This window comes from Poecilia latipinna, unplaced genomic scaffold, assembly GCF_001443285.1.
Source record: "Poecilia latipinna isolate Pla-1442-1.1 unplaced genomic scaffold, P_latipinna-1.0 Scaffold61, whole genome shotgun sequence".
NCBI lineage: Eukaryota > Metazoa > Chordata > Actinopteri > Cyprinodontiformes > Poeciliidae > Poecilia > Poecilia latipinna.
The window spans coordinates 803-22,342 of NW_015112677.1; the positions used below are offsets into that span (position 1 = coordinate 803).

A 21,540-nucleotide genomic window follows, 5' to 3' on the forward strand; every position below is an offset into this window, starting at 1 on the left:
GATCAATCAGTGTGCGAACTTGATCACAAGGAAACAATTCAGGCATTTTGTTGTCATAGCGAGGTGCAGGTTTGCGGCGCCGACCAAACAGATGGTATGTTTGGAATAACGACAGCAGGTTGGAAGCCATTAATTCTGAGATGATTTCAGTCCCCCTCTAATTTGCAATTGCAAACAAACGCCACATTTTCCTTTCCTCACAGGAAGCAGCCCTCTGAAGCTCTGCTGCTGACACACTGTGTGTGTGTGTGCGTGTGTGTGTGTGTGTGTGTGTGTGTGTGTGTGTGTGTGTGTGTATTCTCTGAGAATTTCAGAGGAACAAACAGCTGGCTGATGAGAGCATTGATCTAAAGTGCCAGCTGATGTGGACTTAAATGTGTGTCTGAGCTGCACAACACACACACAGCTGGGCGTTGGGCCCAAATCATATTGGATCAGCTTGCATGAGTTACCTGCTGAAATTTGCCCAGTTATGAACAGCTAACTTACCTATTTAATGAATGCAAACCTGCTTTTCACAATCATTTTCTCAGATCCACACAGTTTTGTTGTGGGGAGCCTCATTCTCTTTTTATGGTTCTATACGGTCATCTTTCTATACTGGTCAAAAAGCCTCCTGACAGCTGTCTGCATGTCTTTTCCTTTTAGCATCAAATTATAGTTATATATTGACTGTAGGGCTAATTGCATACACTGAAGAAAGCACAATGTGCAGCACAAACTGAAATGTAGGTTAACTTTTCTATATGATGGCAGCTCACTTTGTTCCACATTTTCTTAAAAAAAAAATCCCGATTATTACACGCTTATGTATCCAAAGTTGTAGCAGAGTTTCGGTTTGATGCTTGTAGTTGCTGGATGCCGGTTCTGTTCCAGGTCAGTGACGGTCCATATTGCACAGAGGGTGAACATGCCACGCCTGGAATATAGGATTAAATCTTGTTTGGTTGTGTTAAAAAAGATCAAATTGAAAAATTCTGAATCCTGCTGTGGAAAGATGTTTAACTGGATCAACAAAATGTTTCACTCCACAGGCAAGGCAAAAAAGTTTTTTCTTTTAATGGTATGTGCAAAAAATACCAGTGTCACAATGTTTACACAGCAACAAATGTAGAACATCATTGCGTTTATTGGAAACAAAATTGCAACAGAGTAGTGGACATTTTTGAAATGGGGAGAAAGTCGTTTTACAAATCAATGCTGTGCCTTTGGTTTGTATTCGTCTGCAGTGTTTTTGCAATTTCTTTACCAAATTTGCACATCAAGTTTTTGCTCGTTGTTTTGGAGAATGTGCCGGAGAGCCTTGAATGTTAATTTCAGATATTGTAACCGTCTAAATTAGATTCAAGCCTCGACCTGGAGTCCTAAAATCCAGGCTTTGGCAGTCAGTGTGCTGCAACTTTTAGATGTGTCCCTGGTTCAACACTCTTCAATCAAATCTGAATGACCTCCTCAGTGCAGTCAAGCAGGTGTGTTGCAGCAGAGAAGCATAAAACCTGCAGTTGAGGATCCCTGGTCAAGACTCGGGGGGGATTAAACCACTCTTGTAGCCCTTTTTTGTCTTCATCCTTGTTTCAAAATTTTATTTTCCAGTTTTTTTCCTGTATTCAGCTCCATCCATCTTCATTCAACTCCGACCAGGTTCCCTATCCTGTCTGAAGAAAACGCTTCACCAGTTCTCCAAGCATCTTTGCAGGATGTTTGGAGTTGTAGCTGTAAATCTGTCTTGATTTTTAAAGATAAGTTAAAATCAAATGTCCTATTTGGATCTCATTTAATCTCTAGAAATAAAGATAAGTGAAATGGCTGCATGTGCTCAGAGAGAAGATGGCCAGAAATAATTCAAGTTGCTGAAAATGACTAACGCTGTTGCATTCAGCAGATTGTTGCATGAGGATAGAGTAAAGAAAGTACTGAGTTATCTTCTAACATTTTATAACTTTTACTCTTCAGGCATTAGATGAAATTTAGAGTTTCACTCTGACTTGTGTTAATTAAAATTGGAGAAAGTGTTGCTCCATTTGGACTATTTTAGATTTTCAGGCGTGAGTTGCCAACTTCAGTCTGGGAACTGAACCGTCTCAGGATGAAGATGATTTAATTAAAAAAACCTGCAGAACAACTCATCTCTGGTGGATTTAGTGGAATTAAAAAAAAAAAATTTTTATTATGTTGTGTTTTAATGTACAGCACTTTGTATCAGTTGTGGTTGTTTTAAAGTGCTTTATAAATAAAGTTGGATAAGACTTGGTCACAGTTAAGCATGTAAGATTCAGGAACAATTTTATTTTTCTTTGGAAAGAAAATAAATATGAAATCCTTTTGTTATTTTTTTGTTTTTCTTCTTCTCTGCTTTTTTAATAAGTCCCACCTGAGACAGAAGTCGGCTATTTTTGGCAGTTATATATTTTTGGATAGAAGAAACTGCATCCTTTTGCTCAGAACTCCGTTAAAGGATGCTTGGAGTATTTTCATACAAAAAGTAAAGGTCATGAGTTTATATAGACTCATCAAGGGTTCATTTTGCTGAGAGATGGAAGCATACGGTTTGTAAAACAACATTCAGGTTCAGCACGTCATCAGTTATCCCAGCAAGATCTGAAATCAGTCCCATAAATTATTGCAATTGAATATGAGAAATAAATGCTTTGATTTAAAATTGTGGAGATTTGACGGTCATGCTGTGACGGTGTGGGAGGTGATATGGTTTATGAATGAATAAGCAAAAATATTTGTAAAACGCTTAAACACCATGCGATGTGCTGCATAAGCAGGAAGTTAAACTGAGAAAACAAGCAGAATTTGTGTGTTCATTTCATCCATTCTGTTCTTCCTGACAAACCCTAGAAAAAAAAAAACTGATGGAGCCCACCAGTGAGTTATAAGGTCCAATTAATCTGTCTCTCCCTGCAGCACCCTCCAGACACTGAGGAAAGGGCACAAGACGTAAAGAAAGAAGCCTGTCGCTGATAAAGAAGAGAGGATAACTTAACGCATCCGAAAAGGGACACTGCGGTGATGGCTGAAGCACCTCAGCAGCAGCAGCAGCAGCAGGAGGAGGAGGAGGAAGAGGAGCAGCAGCTGCCAAGCTCTGTGGAGACCAGTGAATCTGATGAAGGCTCCGAGGAACCAAATGAAGTCGTCAGAAAGGCTCGACCACTTCTGTCCATGAGGTCCATGAGCACCATAGACCCAGATGATGACTACCCCAATATGATCGTTTTCAGAAAGGTAGGAGCGAAGAAAACATTTTAAAACTTTATAAGTTGTTAGGATCTGCAGAAGACGATGGGTCCATATTTGAAGTAAAAATATGCTGCAAAAAAATCACCAGAATATAGGCAAAAGTTGTCATAGTGGCAACATTACATACAGAACACTAAACTTTGGTATATATTTCTATTTCTATCAAAACAAATGTTAGATGACAAAATCTGTGACTCATATGAGTTAAAGACAAAAGTTTACATGAGTTCATTCAATGAGGAAGAAGTAGTTGTGGAGCTTGTTGTCTTTTGGAGAACTGACAAGATATTTAAAAAGCACAATATGCCATGATCTAGCCTGCTTGTAATTCCCAACAGCTCACTTGGTTGCTAGGTAACGTGGCATGGCAGGTGTTGCTAGGTAACGGCGCAGTGCCCACAGATTGTGACTCAATAATTTTGAGGTTTTGGAAATGGCTTGTTTTCCTGACATGAAAGCAATAAAAAGTGGCTGGGTGACTATTATTACTATTTTTTTTATTTAATTTTTTAAAAATGTTCTTAATGTTTTTAGAAACATAGTTATAGTGTGATATTTTGCTCTAAACACCCTTTAAATGCTCTCCAGTTTAATGTTCTTTGGTTCATTTCCAGTAGACAGCAGAATTCCCTTTAAATGATTTATACATCTTCTTTTTTTTAAATGTTATCCATTTCTTGAATCTGTGTGCTTTCAGACATAATTATTCCTTGTAAGCAAAATGTATATCATAAAAGGGTGAAGAAGAAGATGACCTGAACTCTACAACACGGTGTTGCTGGTCTGTAATGTGCGTTTCATCAGCCTCTAAAGTCAGTATCACCCTTTTTTGTTTTTCTTTGCTAATGAAAGCAGTACAGTGACTCCCATTGATTCCCATGTGGCCTTCACATCAACTTGAGTCATAAAACACTATTTGCACATGCAGATTTATGAGTCAGGTGATTAATTATCTCAATAGATTTAGGTTTAGATGATAAATAAAACATGATCCACCTCTGGTTGTGGTGGATGAGAGCCTGGCTCATTAACTTTTAGGACGGAGAAAATCCGCCTGGATGCTGTTGCTTTAGGACAATGTCCCTTTTTGCAATGTCGATACCAATTTTGCTCTTATGGAAGATTGTTACACTGCTTGAGATTCAGCTTTTGTTTTTTTTAGTCCTCTACTGAGACGGTTTATTATTTGACCCTGAACAATGTACTCACTGTAAAAATAAGAGATCTAACGTGTACCGTTTTCCCTGCAGAAATTGGTCAAGTTTGTTACAACAGGGTTAGAGAATTAACCTGCTATCTTAAACACATTCTACTGGATTGTAGTTTAGATTGTGTAACAGGATGGGGTCAAATTAGTGAATCATTTCTACTTGTTTTAGCTGTAGTGTGTGGAATGAATTTTAGTAAGAGTTACATTTTATGTTGATTCTAAATTTAAGCAGATAAAATTAAGTCAGATTTATAGCTTGTTCAGCAAGTTTGTGTAAGTATTACCAGCTCTCTGCTGAAAAAATGCAGCTAAGGCAGCACTGCTAGTTGACAAGATGAAGTGTCACAGATTGGAATTTGTTCTCCGGAGGAAAAAGAAATCCCTATTTTTATTTTTTAGCAGGTTTGCTTTATTTTTATGCCACATTTTGTTGCCTCAGCTTGAGTGCTTGACAGCAGGAAGCCTTAAACTTGAGCAAAAAAAGGAGGAAGTTGAATCTAAAATGTATCAGTTTCTTCATGAATATACTAATACTCGTCCAGGATTTGGGAGGAAGAGAAAACTTTTAAAGTGAGGGTTTCTTCTTGAGTGAATTGGATTTAACTGAAAAATAAAACTGCAACTTGGTTTTTCTCCCTTGATTGGATTTTTTTAGACACAATTATTGTCCAAAGTCATCTTTATCATGCGATTATGCATATATATTTTGTTTAACCTCACATTTTGTCCTGTTGCCACCAGAAACTTCAATGCATTTTCTAATTTTACATAATAGACTAACACTGGGTTTGTGGATCACTGTAAAGTTTTCTACTTTGTCTTAATTTTCTTTTCTTTTACTGTTGCAAACCTAAATATACATCATGAAAACTGTACTAGAAGGGTCTCTGACCTCAGTTTTCCATTTTCATGACCTGAAAATTGTATATTTGACATTTGTTGGATGATGGTGAGGATGAAAGTGGGGAAAAATAAATTGTATAAACCAGATGAGTTATATTTTCTGGACTATTTCAGCATTCAGTCTATCAGGGTTTATAAATCTACATCAAATAAAGTAAGCTGGAGGGGCAGCAGGAATAACAAGATACCAACAGCCACTGTCGGCTTTGATGAATGAGTTTCTGGTGCAGGAGGGGATAGAGGTAGACGGAGAAAGTGAGGATCAAGGCTGAAACACCAAGAAAGGAAATAATAAAATGATGTTGGAATAGCAAAGAGACAAAAAGCTCAAACTTTCATGGACTGATAGATGCTATGTTAGCAGTACGACTGGAAGGCAGCTGTGAGTAAGCAGCAAATTTCTGCACTGAAAAACCACAGCTCTGACACAGCGCTCACTAAAATAGACTAAAATATGGACCAGAATAGAATTTCAGTTTCTCTTTTCCTCCTCTACATGCAAGTGCAACATTCAATACAGACCACTATATTCTTGTCGATCGTCTTGTCAATCGGGATCTCTTGCTTTTCTCTGCTTCAAAACATGCAATAGAAATAGTTTTGCAGCAGCTTTCCTGGTAAAAGTATTTATGAAATGTAGTAGGTGTCAGTAAGTGATGAAATGTAAATGACTCTATAAACCATATTTTGTGTAATTGAGTGGAATGACAAAGAATAAAAATCAGACACATGGATAATAGAAGCTGCAAAAAAGTAGAGAAAGGAAATGTCTGAATTATATGAATTTAAGAGGCGATCCTGTCCTGACAGTTTATAAAAAGTCTTCATCAAGAAGTGAAAGAAGCTTTTCACTGTAAACCAGTCAAAACCTGTCAGTTTTCACAAGATTTGTCAATATTTATCAGACTAGTTCTTAATTAATGAGCTTTTGAAAATGTGGAATTATTCCCTTAAACAATACACAAAGAATGCACTAAAGAAAATGCTAAAGCACATTTAAAGTTTGGTGCAGGAAATGTGAAACACTTAGGTCGTCTTTGTTTTTAGAGGAGAAATGGCTCTGCACATCACGATCAAAACACGATACTAACTGTGAAGTTTGGAGGTGTGGGAGCTGTCTTTTGGGACGCGCTACCAACAGTCTTCACATAATTTGTGGAAGGATGCATGCAGGAATGTACCGGAATATTCTGGGTACAAATTTCAAGGTGGAAACCTGAGAGCAGGAGCTTAACAATCATCTCAGAAGTGAGGGAGATGCTCTATTGAGAGATTTACTGTCATCTCGCATTCTATCGCATCTCTCCTTCGTGGCTAAAAACATACAGTCACTAACAACCACAGTGCAGCACCGGATATAGTTCTATATACTAACAACATATAAAGTTTCAGCTGCCAGTTTTTGCTGAGTTGACACAATTGCCCACAACTTGTTGTACAGAAATCAGAGAATTTGGTGTAGTACTAGTATTAGCTAACTAGCAAGGACTGTAACATTTGTATACTTGTTAACTTGCTTAAAATGACTGGTGAGCTAGTTGAAAAAATTTAACTTTTTTTTAATTTTGCTAGCTCTTGCTGATTTGCTGAACATAATACTGACATAATGTGCATCACTTCTCAGCAGCATGTCTCCCAGGAATCCACAGAGGCGCTGGCATTTCTATGCTCATGATAATGACCTTAGGGTGCAAAAACATGTTACTGTACGATATAAACGGATTAAACGGCTGTCGCAGTCGTAAAAAGTGTAGGGCTTTTATGAAATATGTATGTCCTGCACAACAGTCTAGGATTTCTGCATAAAATATCAAACATCCACAGTAATGTACAAGGGCTTGGTGCTGATGGTTAACTGTCTAAAAGTTTATAAAAACCTCCCAGTTTTACTCTCTGACGTTTAACTGAGCTGAAGTCAGTTTCTAGTGGTTTGAGGGTTAAATAAAGGCGAGATGATTCTGGGTCAGGGCTTCAGGAATAATTAGGCAGAGAAATGAAGCCTCTCTCTTCTACAGAAAGCAATTTAATCTGCTATGCAGATGGTGTTGGAAAGGTGAACAACTTCACCATTTCCTCCTCCTACTCTTCCAACTTTTCTTTTAATCACTCTGGTTGATGCACTTTATACATTTTTGTGTAAAGTATGTATAAAGTATTTTTTCCATCTAAACTTGAAGATTTGATTTTTTTTTTTTGCGCATTCTTAAATTTAAAATCAGTACCTACTCTCTCTCAAGTTTTATTGTAGCTCTAAGATTATCTGACATCAGACATTTGGAGTGCTGTATTGCAGAATTTTTCAAATTCATTGTATCATCTTAGTTCCAGTTCTGCGTTACTGTATTCATTTACATTACAAGAGGCTGCTTGCATGAACATGGCCTGCAGATGATTGTAAATGAGAAAAATTTTACCTCAAAATTCACATTTTCCCCCCCGTCAGCGTACATACACAGAGATTATATTGGGTTGAGGAGATTCAGTGCCGTCGACAAGAGCCAAGAGTGTTGACTCGCATTTTTTCCTGCATGAATTCAAACCTGTCAGCCAGCATCTGCTCATAAACACTGCTTGGGCCTGTGTGTGTATCTGTGTGTGCACATGTCATAAGGGAAGAAAATGAGATGCAGTGAATTTGTGTATGCAGCTTATTGTCTGCGTGCGTGCAGAGGCGTGTGTGACTTCCGGCATATTGGGCCTTCATTTTTATTATTTGCGATTTTTTTCAGCGACAATAGCAGCTGTTGAACTGAGAGCCTGTTTACTTATCAGCCTGTTTGCACACACACCCTCCCCATATTTTTCTTTGGGCCACTCTGAATGGGCTGCAGGCTTTGGATGCTGACCTTCGCTGAAGTATTCAAAGTTTTGATAAATTTCAACAGCTTCTGTGTGTATAAGCAACTGACTTTTGTTTTGTCAAAGAAGGAAGCCTTTAAGATAAAATGACAAGTGACTTTGGATAAGAAAAATAAAATGTGACTTTATATAGAAAAAACTTATAAAAGTATTTAGTTTCTTATTGAGCAAGTTTATCGAGTCCATAGAACAAAATAGAGTACATCTCTATATCCTTGAAATACCAGCTGCATTTTGAATTAGCTGCAGGTGATCAATGAAGTTTCTTTTTCTTTTTTAGGCAAGTAAACAAAATTGCAGTCATGGTTTAGGTTTACTAACTTTTTCTTCATCCATCCAAACCAATAAGTCACCAGTTAAATGTTGGCCACAAATGTTGAATGATGTGCTTTATTTGTACAAATAATAAGGATTCAAAGAATTAAAGGGATAAATCTACTGTGAAGCTAATAATCTAAGCAATATCCCTAAACAAAATGATATGATGGAATCGAATAAGGCACAAATAAAATGGGGGCCAAGACCGTAAACATGAAACACTCCATCCTTAAGATTTACCAGAAATCATTGGAAGTTCTGTTTTTAATAAATACTTAGTAATAATGCAACTAATCTGATATACTAATTTCACCTAATATGCTAACTCTGAATGATTTGTAGTATCAAATACTGATCTACCAGATTTTCAATATTTTTTTCAATATGAGAAAGCTTAGGTAAAAGGATAGACGTCTTACTAGCTGAAGAATCTGCAGTATTTAAGAGTATTTAAACAGCAGTTTTACATTTTCCTCTGACTAGTTTTTGAGTTGTTTTTCTGTAAACTTTATTTAATGACAACAAAATGCTTAAAGGACGTGATGGAGTCTTCATATGGTCCAAAAGTTTGGAAAGAAGACAGTAAATATTTTTAGGACTGCAAGTCGAGGAAGCAGCATGACATGGTTAGAGAAAAAGTTTAGAGCAGTCTTTAAATTTCTAAGGTGATGCGAAAGCAGTCCTAATTATCTGCTGCTAAATGAGCTTTCCTGGTCAAACAGACCTGACGTTTCACTGAGATTAAATTTATCCAATCGCCATCTTGATGCATACAGAACAGAGATTAGTCAGGTTTAATGCCATTATCGACATCCCTAATCATCTGAAATCAAACATACACATGCACAGTCATGCTGATTTTAAAGAATGGTCTGTTTTTAAATTTCCTTAAAATAAAATTGTGCACACTTTTTTTGTCATTCAGAAACTGCATTTTACTTGCAGATTTGATGCATTCTAACTCGTTCTCAGTAATTTTGGTTTTTCACACCTTAACTAGTGTGAAAATGACTTTAATTTTAAGCTTCTTACCGATTTTCCCATAGAACAAATAGTTCCCCTGTGGCATCTTCTCCTCTTAGAAAAACCAGCTGATCACAATGTAACATTATGCATTTCTAATCAATAGTCTTTCTCAAATCTGATCAATAGACTCTCCACCAAACCCATCAATAGCCGACAACTTGGGAGAGAGAAAATATTGGCAGAACAAACATCATAGTAGTGAAAAAGGTCACTTGTGAGGAAAGAACAAATTCGGCTGGATTTATCTCAAGCACATAAACAAAAAGTGGACTTTGTTTATCTCAGAGATCAGCTATCGCCCTTTTCCCACGAGGACTGCCCTTTCTGCACTCCCTGACTGATTGCAGCTCTTTGCCTGTTGTCGCCGTCCCCATCTGGAAAAGAACCAAAGGCCAAAACAACTTCAGTGATTTCACTGATGTGCTTTTGGTTTTAGAAATTGTACCACCTGCCAACTGTCAAATCTTTCTTTCAAGGGCCTGACACTACGATTACCCAGTCCAGCTTTTGTGTGGCCCATCATCCTCTTGAATCGCTCACTGTGAGCCTCACAAGAAAAGCCAACTTTATAACAAAGATGTCACTGTAAGAAATGTTTTCCTTCTCGTGATGAATATATTGATGAAATCTAAAAAAAATAAATTAAGATTTGACTGTAATTGCACTGACAAAATCAAATAAATTAAATCTGATTCACAGCTGAAACTAAAGTTTACATACGTTGAATAAAAAGACTTTACAGTCTGAAATTAAACCAACTTGTCCTTCAACAATAATGAAAGAATGAGACTTGGATTTATTTAATGTCTTCACCTTCAGAAGTATACATTTTTAGTTTCAACTGTCCATAATTGAAATAATCAATCTGAAGTTCACAACCTATTTCCCCAACATAATTTTTTTTATATGGTAAGACCGGCTGAAACGTCAAACTTATGAAATATAAATGATGCACGGTCTGAAATGCAAGAGCGATAATCTTTGTCTGGAGGTTAGGATTAATACATTTTTGTTGCTGCTAAGTTATTTTTGAGCTTGCCTTTTTCTTGTACGAATGACAGATGAATAACAAAGATTACATTTTCCACACATTTGTAATATTAGCAATCAATTTTCCACAAATTAGTCTAGCGAACGCTCATCCCGTTAGCAATTTACACACTTTTAAACACGTTTCAGTTTGATGTAGTGCCGCTCTTTACATTAATTGGAAAACGATTTGTTAATTCAGTCCTGATTTATTTTAGACCTTTTGAGTTTGAGCCTCTTTTCTCTACCATAAATTCCAGTCATGCCTTGTAACTGCAATCCATGGCATATTTATTAGGCAGTTTCATATATCAAAGCTGTTGACTGGAGAACAAGGACATGAATCATGGTTCACCGATTCCCAGCAAAGCTCTGCGATCGACTTTGTGTTCAAGCAAATAATTCAGCTGTAAACTCCTATTTTGACCACCAGATAACGTCTGTTTACTGAAATCTTTAAAAACAAGTTTACACAAGTGAAAGAAATGTTTACTCAGTTTTCAAACTGTAAATACTTCAAGTGAAGATCAGTGCAAAGCGAAAACTGAGCTGAAAAGGAATGTGTGTGTGAAGTGCTGATGGGTAACGCTGCATGTATGGCTGGTTTGAGGTTCACATCCTTCTTGTCACTTAGTGGATGAATAAGCACATGTATTCACAGCACAGCTGGCTGCAGATTTCTGAGAAGAGCTCTTTGCAACAGAGCAGGTAGAAAATGGCAGCCTAATCAAATCAAGGTGATGGGAAGAGGCTAATTAGGAGGAGCTGAAATCGCAAATTTCGCTATGACGAGGTGATTGCTCATCACTTTTACATTTTCCTTTTTTTCTTGTGTTTTTGTGAGAATCAGCGCAATTTGGGTAATGTATTCCTGAAATGAATATCTTTGCGAGTTTTTTTTTTTTTTTTTTTTTACCAAGAGAAATTGGATTCAAATAACGGGTAATCCAAGCACACTAGTGATAACGTTTAAATTGGATTTTTGAAATTGTCGTAATGACAGAAATAAGTTGACACACTGCAGCTTCTTAAGGAAAGCTGTGGTGGAAGTTAAAGTCAACAAGTCAAATGAGAAACGTGGTGAAGGCAAATTTGCAGATGAATTTTGACAGAAGTTGAGAATTTCACTTCGCTGCATTGATTTAACTTTGGGCAAAGCTGTTTAGTGGCATCTTTTTGAAGATTTCCCCATCCAAAACTGTCCAAAAATCCAGGCTTTTTATTGGGTAAAATGGAAAAAGTACAGTTTAAACTTTGGTTTTTGAGACATAACCAAAATAAAGTTTTCTCAAATGGAATAAACTGCATCAATCCGGTTGCATAGGTGTAGAAATGCAAAACCCAGAGCATTATTGTCGCCGCTATGTTTCACTGCGGGTTTTTAGTTTCAGTAGTCCGACTACTTAAACATCAAAAAAGGAAAAAGACATCCACTGGACTTTCTGGTATTCCACAGCAGTTTTATGTTTTACATGCCAATCACCTTACTTTCTGATTGGCTGCATGTCACATTTAAGAGACTCCATGTTTGTTTGTCCTCCAGGGAACACTCCACATGCTCCAACCAGTCAAATAGCCCTAATTTGAGGTTGGTGTGTTCTCTACGTCCTTCCGAGTTGACTAGATCAGTCTTTCCATCAATTTTGAAGAAACTAAATTTTTCTTCAATATACCTTTTGTCCTGGTTATTCCCCTTTTATTTTATGACTTTTTATTTTGTGTTTTTTGTGACTTTCTACTCCTGTCTGATACCTTAATTTCATAAGATCCTTGTGATCATTTGTAACCAATTTTGCAAAATTTGTCGAACAAGGCACTTTCAACCTGATTTTTCTCATGTTGTATTTACAGTTTTTACAGATGAAGTTTAGTTAAATTGAAAAAATGTCAATAAAAATATTTGCTTTTGACCACAAAGCCTGCTTTATTCTAAGAAGTGAAGCATATTAGATTCTTGCTGAACAGGATTGTCTTTTTTAACATTTTGCTCTAAACATTTCAGTGTGAGGTTATCTCTTTATTCTTTTAAATTTGTCCTTATTGACAAAAAAAATGTTTGGTTTAAAAACTCTCCCTTTTCATTTAGAAAATGCATCCTGATTGTGTCATTGACTCCTCACTGCTACGATCTGCAAATCTCTCTCTCACTCTCATATTGGTACATCAGCATGCTCCATTCAGGGTGGCTGACTATTTGTAGCAGAATCTGGTGCCAGCAACGAGTAAGTGGCAGCAGTCCTTGCCTTGGAGAGAGTGCATTCCCTGGGCCTGCAGAAATAATGACATCCTGAGTCCCTACTGAGTTCCTGTTTCCATCAGGTCTAATCCAACCTAATCCTCCTCAGAGTACACACCCTGCAGCAATCCTTCAGTTTTCAGGTTCGCTTAGTTCTGATGTGAACCAAGAATTTAATTCACAGAATTTTCTGACTCTGATCAAAAGCAATAATTTTACATTTCCAGTAAATCAAAATGGAATCGGTTAATTCTTATGCCGTCTTTGATTAAAGATGAAACCTAGTTTGCTTTTGATCTACCACTAATTGGCTAGTTCTAGGCATTTAAGCATGCCATTGTTGGTCTACGTCTGAGCTGGCAAAGAGAAACAGACAACTTTACAACTAGATGCACTTGAATGGATTTGATCCGAAATGCTCTCTGAATTCCTTGTAAGCTCATTCTCTTGTTTACTCCAAAGTGACGGGGAAGACCGAGTTGGTTTTGCGAATCTATTGAGGCATCAATGTGTTTGTCATGCTCTGGTTGTGTCGGACAGCAGGTGTCTGAGGAACCCTACCTGGCCTTGCTTCTGTCTGTGCTGGCTTGAGATTGCAACCAGCCTGCAGAGGTTCTTTTGAGTGCGTGTGTGTGTGTGTGTAGTGGGTTTGTCAGTGCATCTGTGAATCCTTTTGGTTGTTTTTGAGAATGACATGTACGGTAAAAGCATTCAAAGCAGATGTTTTGAAAATTTAGACTGGACACTAGCTGTACTTCTGCAGACTAAGCAGGGTGTGAAGCGTCGATAAAAGCTTTAAATGTTAAGGTTTCACATAATTGTATATGGAAGGAATAATCTTTCTTACTAATACAATGTGTGGAAAGCATAAAACTGAATATTATTGTTAAAAAGCATGCATAAATGGTAGAAGTCCACCCTAACGGCAGCTGCAGGAACCTCTTCATGAGATTTTGGCAGATGGCCTGAATCTTTTCAGGCCTGTGAGATCAGATGGCTAACAATACGGCAAGTTCTGCAGTAGTATCCTAATTTAAATCTGACGTGTTCAAGAAGTGTAACACATGCGTCTGTTGCAATAAACAATAAATCAAATGCATGATCAATTAAAATCCTAACTGGTAGTTTTGATTGTTTTACCTGTCTGGGCCTAAAGAGATTTTTTAAAGGGCAAATTTGTTTATAATCAATTATATTTATGGTTTTGGTTGCATTTATTTCTATTTTTTTATTTTAAAAATGTTTTCCAGTTCCAGCTTTTATTATAGCTTGATCTTTGATGTTACGCCCCCAAGGTCTAGGGGTCCAGGGGCGGTAACATAAAATGTGTCCAGAGCGAAAGTGTAAAGTAAAAATGATTTATTACAAAATAAAGTTTCACAAAACAATACAATTTAACCCAATTAATGCAAAACAAAAGGGATTAACAAACTCAAGAATGTCAGGTGCAAATTAAAGTTACAAAATGTCCAAACAAGTCAGTTCAAAGTAAACTCAAAATAAACCAAAAGGGAAAACGGGGAACACACAAAGGGAATGCTAAGGGGAGCACCAAGCCTCCCAAACACAAGCTTCTAACTTGTAGTCAACTAGAGCAAAGTCAAAATTGCTGAACTGGACAAGCAGGAACAAACAAAGACCAAACTAGCTTAAAACCTGCCTAAAGCAGTTGCAACTACCAAACAAGAGGAGGCAGCTTCACAAAACCTCTTCAAAATAGCTGCCCCGCTAGAGGAATGGATTCAGGAGCCTTTTATAGGGTGCAGGTGGGCCTCATCAACGTCTGATTGGCTTGGCAATCCTCTGCTGGTCCAATGGTGTAGCTGCATTCCTGCAGCCTTCAGGCAGCCAATCAGGGAGATGTGCTCTCACAGCTGATCCTGCATAACAAAAGGGAGCCTGCACAGCCTCAGGAGGCCAGGGGCCTGATGACAGGGCTCTTGCATTATTATGCTATTATCACTATTTTACTTGAAAATGGTCAAGATGACAATATTGCTTATTGCAATAATTTCTGGGACAATTTATTGTCAAGTAATCTTTAACTAAATCATCAACCACTGATTTTCTTTTGAAGGCTCGACTTCAACTTCAAAGTTTAGCAATGCAAATGTGCATGACATTTTCCTTATCTGATAGAGAGAATAATTTGATAAATGATAAAATAAAAGGTAACACTTTATTTGAAGGGGGTTGAATAAGACTGACATGACACTGTCATAAACATGACATATCACATGTCATGAACATGAATAAGCCTTCATGAATATTTATGACTGTTGTCATAAAGTGTCATTCGGTAAATTATGACACTTTTAATACAAAGTTGACATGATTCAAAATGTCTTTATGACAACTTGACATTAACCAGGAAATCATTACTATTTAAACTTTACCTTTAATAACATAAAGTTACCTAATTTTTAAAGTGAAATCAGTAATACTTTTATAACAAATTTATATCAGTAATGATTTCCTGGTTAATGTCAAGTTGTCATAACGAAGACATTTTGAATAATGTCAACTTTGTATTAAAAGTGTCATAATTTACCGAATGACGCTTTATGACAACAGTCATAAATATTCATGAAGACTTATTCATGTTCACGACAGGTGTTATGTCATGTTTATGACAGTGTCATGTCAGTCTTATTCAACCCCCTTCAAATAAAGTGTTACCAAATAAATAGAATCTAAAACCAGGAACACGACTCTGACACAGCCACAACATTAAATGCAAGACGTTGAGAATGTCAAACTATTTTAGCATGGCTTGCATCTAGATCAGATAGGATTCTGTGCTCGACTCCAGCACATTTGATGATTTGTTTGGTGTAGGCATTGTAGAAAGAGCAAAGGAATATAGATTTTCACACAGAGGAACTTTTATAGTTCCTGATGATGGATAAACTGTGGTGGCTTGACGAGATGAAGCTGTTTAGCTTTCCTGATCAGCGGTGGGTGTCATCTTTTTGCATGCTAAATGCTTCAAATTTTAATGTTAAGTTTTGTTTTCCATCAAGCTGTTTGTACAGCAACTCCAGCTGTCAGATTATTTACATGTGACAAAAATTAAGCGTTAGTAGTTTCACTGCTTTCATAGCTGCTCAGAATGTCGTCTTTTATTTACATCGGGCATCATCAAGTTTTTTATGTCAAAAATAATACACCAGTTTTGAAGCAGTATCAAAGAGCACCATTTCCCATCTCACTGAAAAATGTCATATTGACTTTTAAAAAGCTACTATATTTAGTTTCAGTTTATTCAAGTTGCAAATGAGCTTTGCCATTTGCTGCCAGGGATTTGGAAAGCAACACGCACAAAGGTATTGTTGATGACAAACACAGATCAGTGGCCAGAATCCCAGCAACACAAAATTTTAATTAGAAGCTATAAAAAGGAAAACGCACAAAAGAAAATGTTTTTGAACCTTTTTATTGTGTGTTGGATTACAGCCTCTTCCGTGTGGGTGTTGCAGGGTTTGCTTTTATATGACTGTGTTCTGCATGTGAATTTATGCAGATGGTGACTAACTGCAAATAATGAACGTCTCAACTGCACGGGATAAATGAGCATTTTGTTTATCTGGGGTCTGTGGCACCACAATTCTTTGTTGTTTACACAGTAGTCGTCTTTTTTATTTTTTTTTGTTTCGTCCCTCTGAGAAAATCATTTTATCCCTAATTAATCTCCCAGATATTCACGCCTTAACCGGATTAACATATTGTTTTGTTGGCAGAACAATGACGCAGCCGTTTTCTGGACTGTAATGAGACGTAGTACAACCTCCTTACTCGCTTGTCGAATTTGGCAGAAATTACAAAGGATGGCACATCAAAGGGCCCCGAATGCACAATGAACATGCACATACATGTCCTCCCCGCATTCAGGATGAATTGGGGAGAAACTGGGCATTAGAAAGGGAGATGGCAGAGAGTTCTACAGAGTTAAATTGAATACATTGGAAAAGGTGTTAATATTTTGATTGCTGTTTGAGCTGAGCTGTGAATAAATACACCTGCAGTCATTATTGTGCTAATGCTGCACAGAGCTGCTTCACCCTCATCTGCTCACACCTGCCTGATGAATTTTACAGTTTTTTTTCTTAGCTGCTTACAAAGCAAAACTAATGAAACTGTACATTATTTTCAAAGCTGTCTCTTATTACTGCAGAGTTGTCAAAAACAAATCTATTACTTTATTTTGCCTCCTAAGGGTATTTTTCTGGAGTTATTTTTTTACCCTCATAGTTTTATTATCTACAATGAATTTTTGGGTGAAGTTTGAACGAAAACTGCTAATCATTCTTCATTTATCAATTTTATTTTTTTAACTATGGAGAGATTATTTCCCCAAATAAATCTAGACTATAAGATTGAAAAGAAGCTGGGGTTTTGTCTTAAATTGCAACCAGTGTGAACTGGTTCCAAATGACCCGTAAAAAATAAATGGTGAGGTAATACTGATAACCCTGTTTGTGCTTTCTGTTGGCTTGGGTCTCAGACATGCACAGTACCCAGTAAATGTTTATATACAGGAAAAGGATGTGCTCAGAGTTGACTCAGGTTTTACATCAGCTTGGTGCCATCAGAAATGAGCAAATATCCGTTGCTGTGATAATTTTAAAAAAGTGAATAGAAGTAGATTTCATAGGAGTTTCTCTGCATTGAAATGTAATTATATACAATCTTTTGTTTGACATTAATATTCAGCTAGCTAATCTTTTTGCAGTATTTCAGGTCCATCATAAATAGTCACCTAAGGTAGAATAATACAAATGCATGAGGCTTTATGCCTGTAGAGATGAACAAAAATGCTGTACAGAGGACTTTGCTGAGGAATAATGGGTTTTTCAGTCTGAGAGAGTTGGATGTGGCGATATGAACCGAGGTGGTAGAGGTTGCAGCGCCAAGTGGCAGGTAATGATTAATGAATGTGAACTTTTGTCAAGCATGCTCTTCATGGAGCCCAGAGTCCATTAGAGAACTCGGATGGACTTGCAAAAAACATAGATGAAAAAGACAGTCCACATTTATCTGATGGATGACCCAGAAATAAGACTACACATTGTTTTTACATTAGTGTCTCCTCTCAATATGCTGTCTCTCACTCTGTCTGCACCGATCAATCAGTGGCTGCATGCCTTCTCGTCTCTGTACTTATAACCCATAGAAATCCATTGACACTGCTCTTGCTTTCACTACCTCCTGACCGATTATTGTACATGCATTTCTCTTTGGTTCACCTGTCTGGCATAAAACCTCAAAATGTCAAACAGTTGTCAAAGCTAAACATGTCTAACTACACCCAGGAGATTATTAATCTAGCAAGTTTAAATACATGCAGTCTTCTTTTAAGTAATATTAGAACTTCTTGTTATGACTTTATGCTCAAAATATTATGACTTGTAAATAAAAAATGTATTAACATTTTTATTTGAAAAGAGTACCTAATACGTCAGATTTAGTTTATGTATTCATCAGTCAATGTAATAGATGAACTCTTACTTTACCCAGTCATTCATAACTTTTGTGTCCAGGTGAACGACTGGACTGAACTTGAAAATCAGACTTTATGCTGCTAACACTAACATTTGTCAACAACTTGTAGGTGGAAGTCAGAGAGTGTTGCGCAACACAAATAATCACCCGGTCAGAAAACATGGTGCGTTAGATAATAAAACATAATTTAACGAAGCTTTGAGATGGATAATTTGCCTCAAGGAATTTTAATAATTGAGATACTCGAATCATTTGAGGAAACGTTACAGCCCTACTTGTGTTGTTCCAACTTTATTCTCATAATAATGACTTTATTCTCGTACGACTGGGTTTCTTCTTTCCACACCTACCAAAAGACCGGATTTGTGGAGTACACGGCGGATAGTTTTCAATAGATTCTTCCAGCTGGGCTGTGGATCTCTGCAACTGTTTCTCTGATTAAAGCTCTTGTCCAGCCTGTCGCTTTAGGTGGACGGGGATGTCTGGGTATATTTGCAGTTCTCGCATACTCTCTCAAATCTTCATGTCCCATACTGTACATTATCAAACAAACTGACAGCTGAACAGTGCTGCCCAAGATGTCCAAAGCTTTGGACATTGTTTTACAACATAACCCTGCTTTGAGCTTCTTCACAACCTTTTCCCCTGACCTTTCTGCTGTATTCCTTGGTCTTTACGATGTTGTTTGCTTGGTAATCATCTCAAACTCTGAGGGTTTCACAGAAATACTTCAACTCAAATTGGTTGCCCTGGGTATCTGTACTAGTCCATTTAATAGCTTTCAGTTTAGTGAACTAACCTTTCAATAATAAGTATCTGATTTGACCTAGATTATTTAGAAAACTTGTATGTATTTAAATTTTTAAATGTCACTGATGAAATATTTGACTCCCCTGGCCAGTGTCGACGTCTTGTTAGACAAGTCTCTTTATTCTTTCGAAATCTGTTCCAAGCTCCCTGAACAGAATTGGAGCAGGCTACATTTGTCAATGAAATGATTCATTATTTAGGTCTTAGTATTGCAAAGTCTTTTTGATATTTTTATTCTTCAGCAAAGCTAAGTTAATTCAGTGTTTGAGTTTATGTCCTCATTCGGGTTCCAGCCCATCTTTTTTTTTTTTTTTTTTTTTGCAGTGCTCTCTTCTCCCTCACTCTTCACAATAAACTGCATATTGTACAGTGTAAATTGAGTGTTGACAGATGTAATACTTTCGCAAAAAGAGAAGTAGGCCATCCTATGACTGAGCTCCACTTGGAAACTCAGATGCTATTGGGGTTAAAACTCTCCAGTTTCATCTTAGGTTTGACCAGTCTAACAGGGAGACTGCTTAATTCAAAAAGATGAAAAATGCATGATCAGTAATGAAAGGTACCTATAAAATGCCACACGCTTTAGCAAAGTGGGGTGTCTTATTATAAAACACAGTGGCTGCTGTTTGTAACTTCTTCACAGCTATAGAGGACCCCTGAACAAAAGGCAATGAAAGCGGGGCAAGGCTGAGAAATTTCCTGCAGATACAGTTTGTCAACCTACAGCTTCAGTGGGAGTGGGAAATCCTGTAACGAGTCTCAAATGTGGCGGCGTTATGAGATGGATGTGACACTGCATCTTGTTACTGAAGTTGAAGGAAAAGGGGACTTCAATGTTGCATTCAGTTCTCTCAAAACACATGAGGAAAAAGTGGGAATATTACATTTCTCTTTATTCTTACAGCAGCTTAAGAAAACGTAAATGTTTCATTATGAGCTAAAGTCTCGCTCACTAAAGAGCAATAATTAAAGACATGAATTATGTGTGAGTTGAGAGTAGTAGCTGAAAGAGTATTAGACTTTTATCAACATGAGACTTAAGAAAAAGAGGTTTTTAGAATCACTGCTTTGAACAGCTGAAACCAAATCAAGACAGTTTTTAGTTAGCTTCTGCAAAAGTAGCATCTCTGAAAAATAGTCATAAAGTTATTGTAGTATATTACTTGCTGATGAAAATGTTGCAATATTATTTATTAGGCATTAGAATAACAAATTCCTTTACTGCCAAGTCTTCATCACACAGTGCTCATGTCATTTTCTGTTTCAGTAATTGTTTTAGGCTAACCCAGCTTCTAATGTTGACCTGCATTAACCTGGAAAGGCTTACAAAGCAGTTTTTTCTTAATTGTAAAATCTATGAAAAAATTGTTTAAAAACAGTTTCTAGTGAACAAAAATAATAGTTTACATGCAGAAATAACATTACTCAATAGTGACTTTGTGTGAAAGATGGTGAAGGTAACTGACCACTCTCCCAGCTGCATTTATTTAAATATAATCTAAAATACAATAGCAAATGTAGATTGTAGTTGGCTTATCACTGAAAGCTGAACAGTGCTTTCCCTTGACTGTGAGCTCGCACCCAATTACTTTTTAAGCATCTTGCACCATCTCTGTTTCAGTCTGTAACACATTCTGCACCCACTGCCTTGTTTTCTCTTGTACTCCATTGGTAGATAAACACTTGAATTCTAATTGGGGCCTGCCTTCTTTAACTGTGCAGCAGAAGGTCACATGTTTAATGGTTTCATTTTGCTGCTATTTCGTGTAGAATTGGTATACTGAACTTCTTTTGAGGCTTTTTTTGAAGGCTGAAAAGAAATGCATGAGAATAGTAGAAAATATCTATTTTCAAAATAGGAGTTTAAATTATGAGTGGAGCTCCAGATTCTTGAAATAGATGTAATTTTCTATACGAATAAACACACTGGGAACACTGCATGTTTTGTTCCAGTGTTGCATAATTAAAATGGGTTCAAAAAAAAAATGTGAAGATTCGCTTCCCATTGAACCACCCCACTAGTTGTGTAACTACTGTCTGGCACATATAGATGGGTATTCCTGCAGAGGTGATTGGACTGCATTCCACAATGTTTCTATATTTCTTGGGTTTCCCTTTAGGAACAGCATGCTGAGGCTCATTTACTGGTGTGACTGGGTTCATTATCTTATTGACACCACCATTTAAAGGGCATTTTATGTCATAACATCGTCTCTTTAGCTATTTTGTTCAAAACAATGCATTATTCCTAGCATGAGAGAAATATCAGACACCATAGTATGAGAAACATTTGCTGTAGCATGCACAAAGATTACTCTTCCACTCATCATTTCCATAAAAGGTAACAGTTTGTCTTTACGGCCCTCATTGTTGGCTATTTTGGTTCTTCTTCGGTCCATTT

At 37.0% G+C, this 21,540-nt stretch overlaps 1 protein-coding gene across 1 annotated transcript in view; it reads left to right on the top strand.

Annotated features, from left to right (window-relative positions):
• Positions 1-2,830: 2,830 nt before the first annotated feature.
• Positions 2,831-21,540, top strand: part of LOC106962627 (regulator of G-protein signaling 6-like) — a 71,680-nt gene continuing 52,970 nt past the window's right edge. The window contains exon 1 of the mRNA XM_015057165.1: positions 2,831-3,231. Within this exon, the coding sequence (XP_014912651.1) occupies positions 3,019-3,231 (213 nt within the window). The 5' untranslated portion in view covers positions 2,831-3,018. The remainder of the gene's footprint in view (positions 3,232-21,540) is intronic.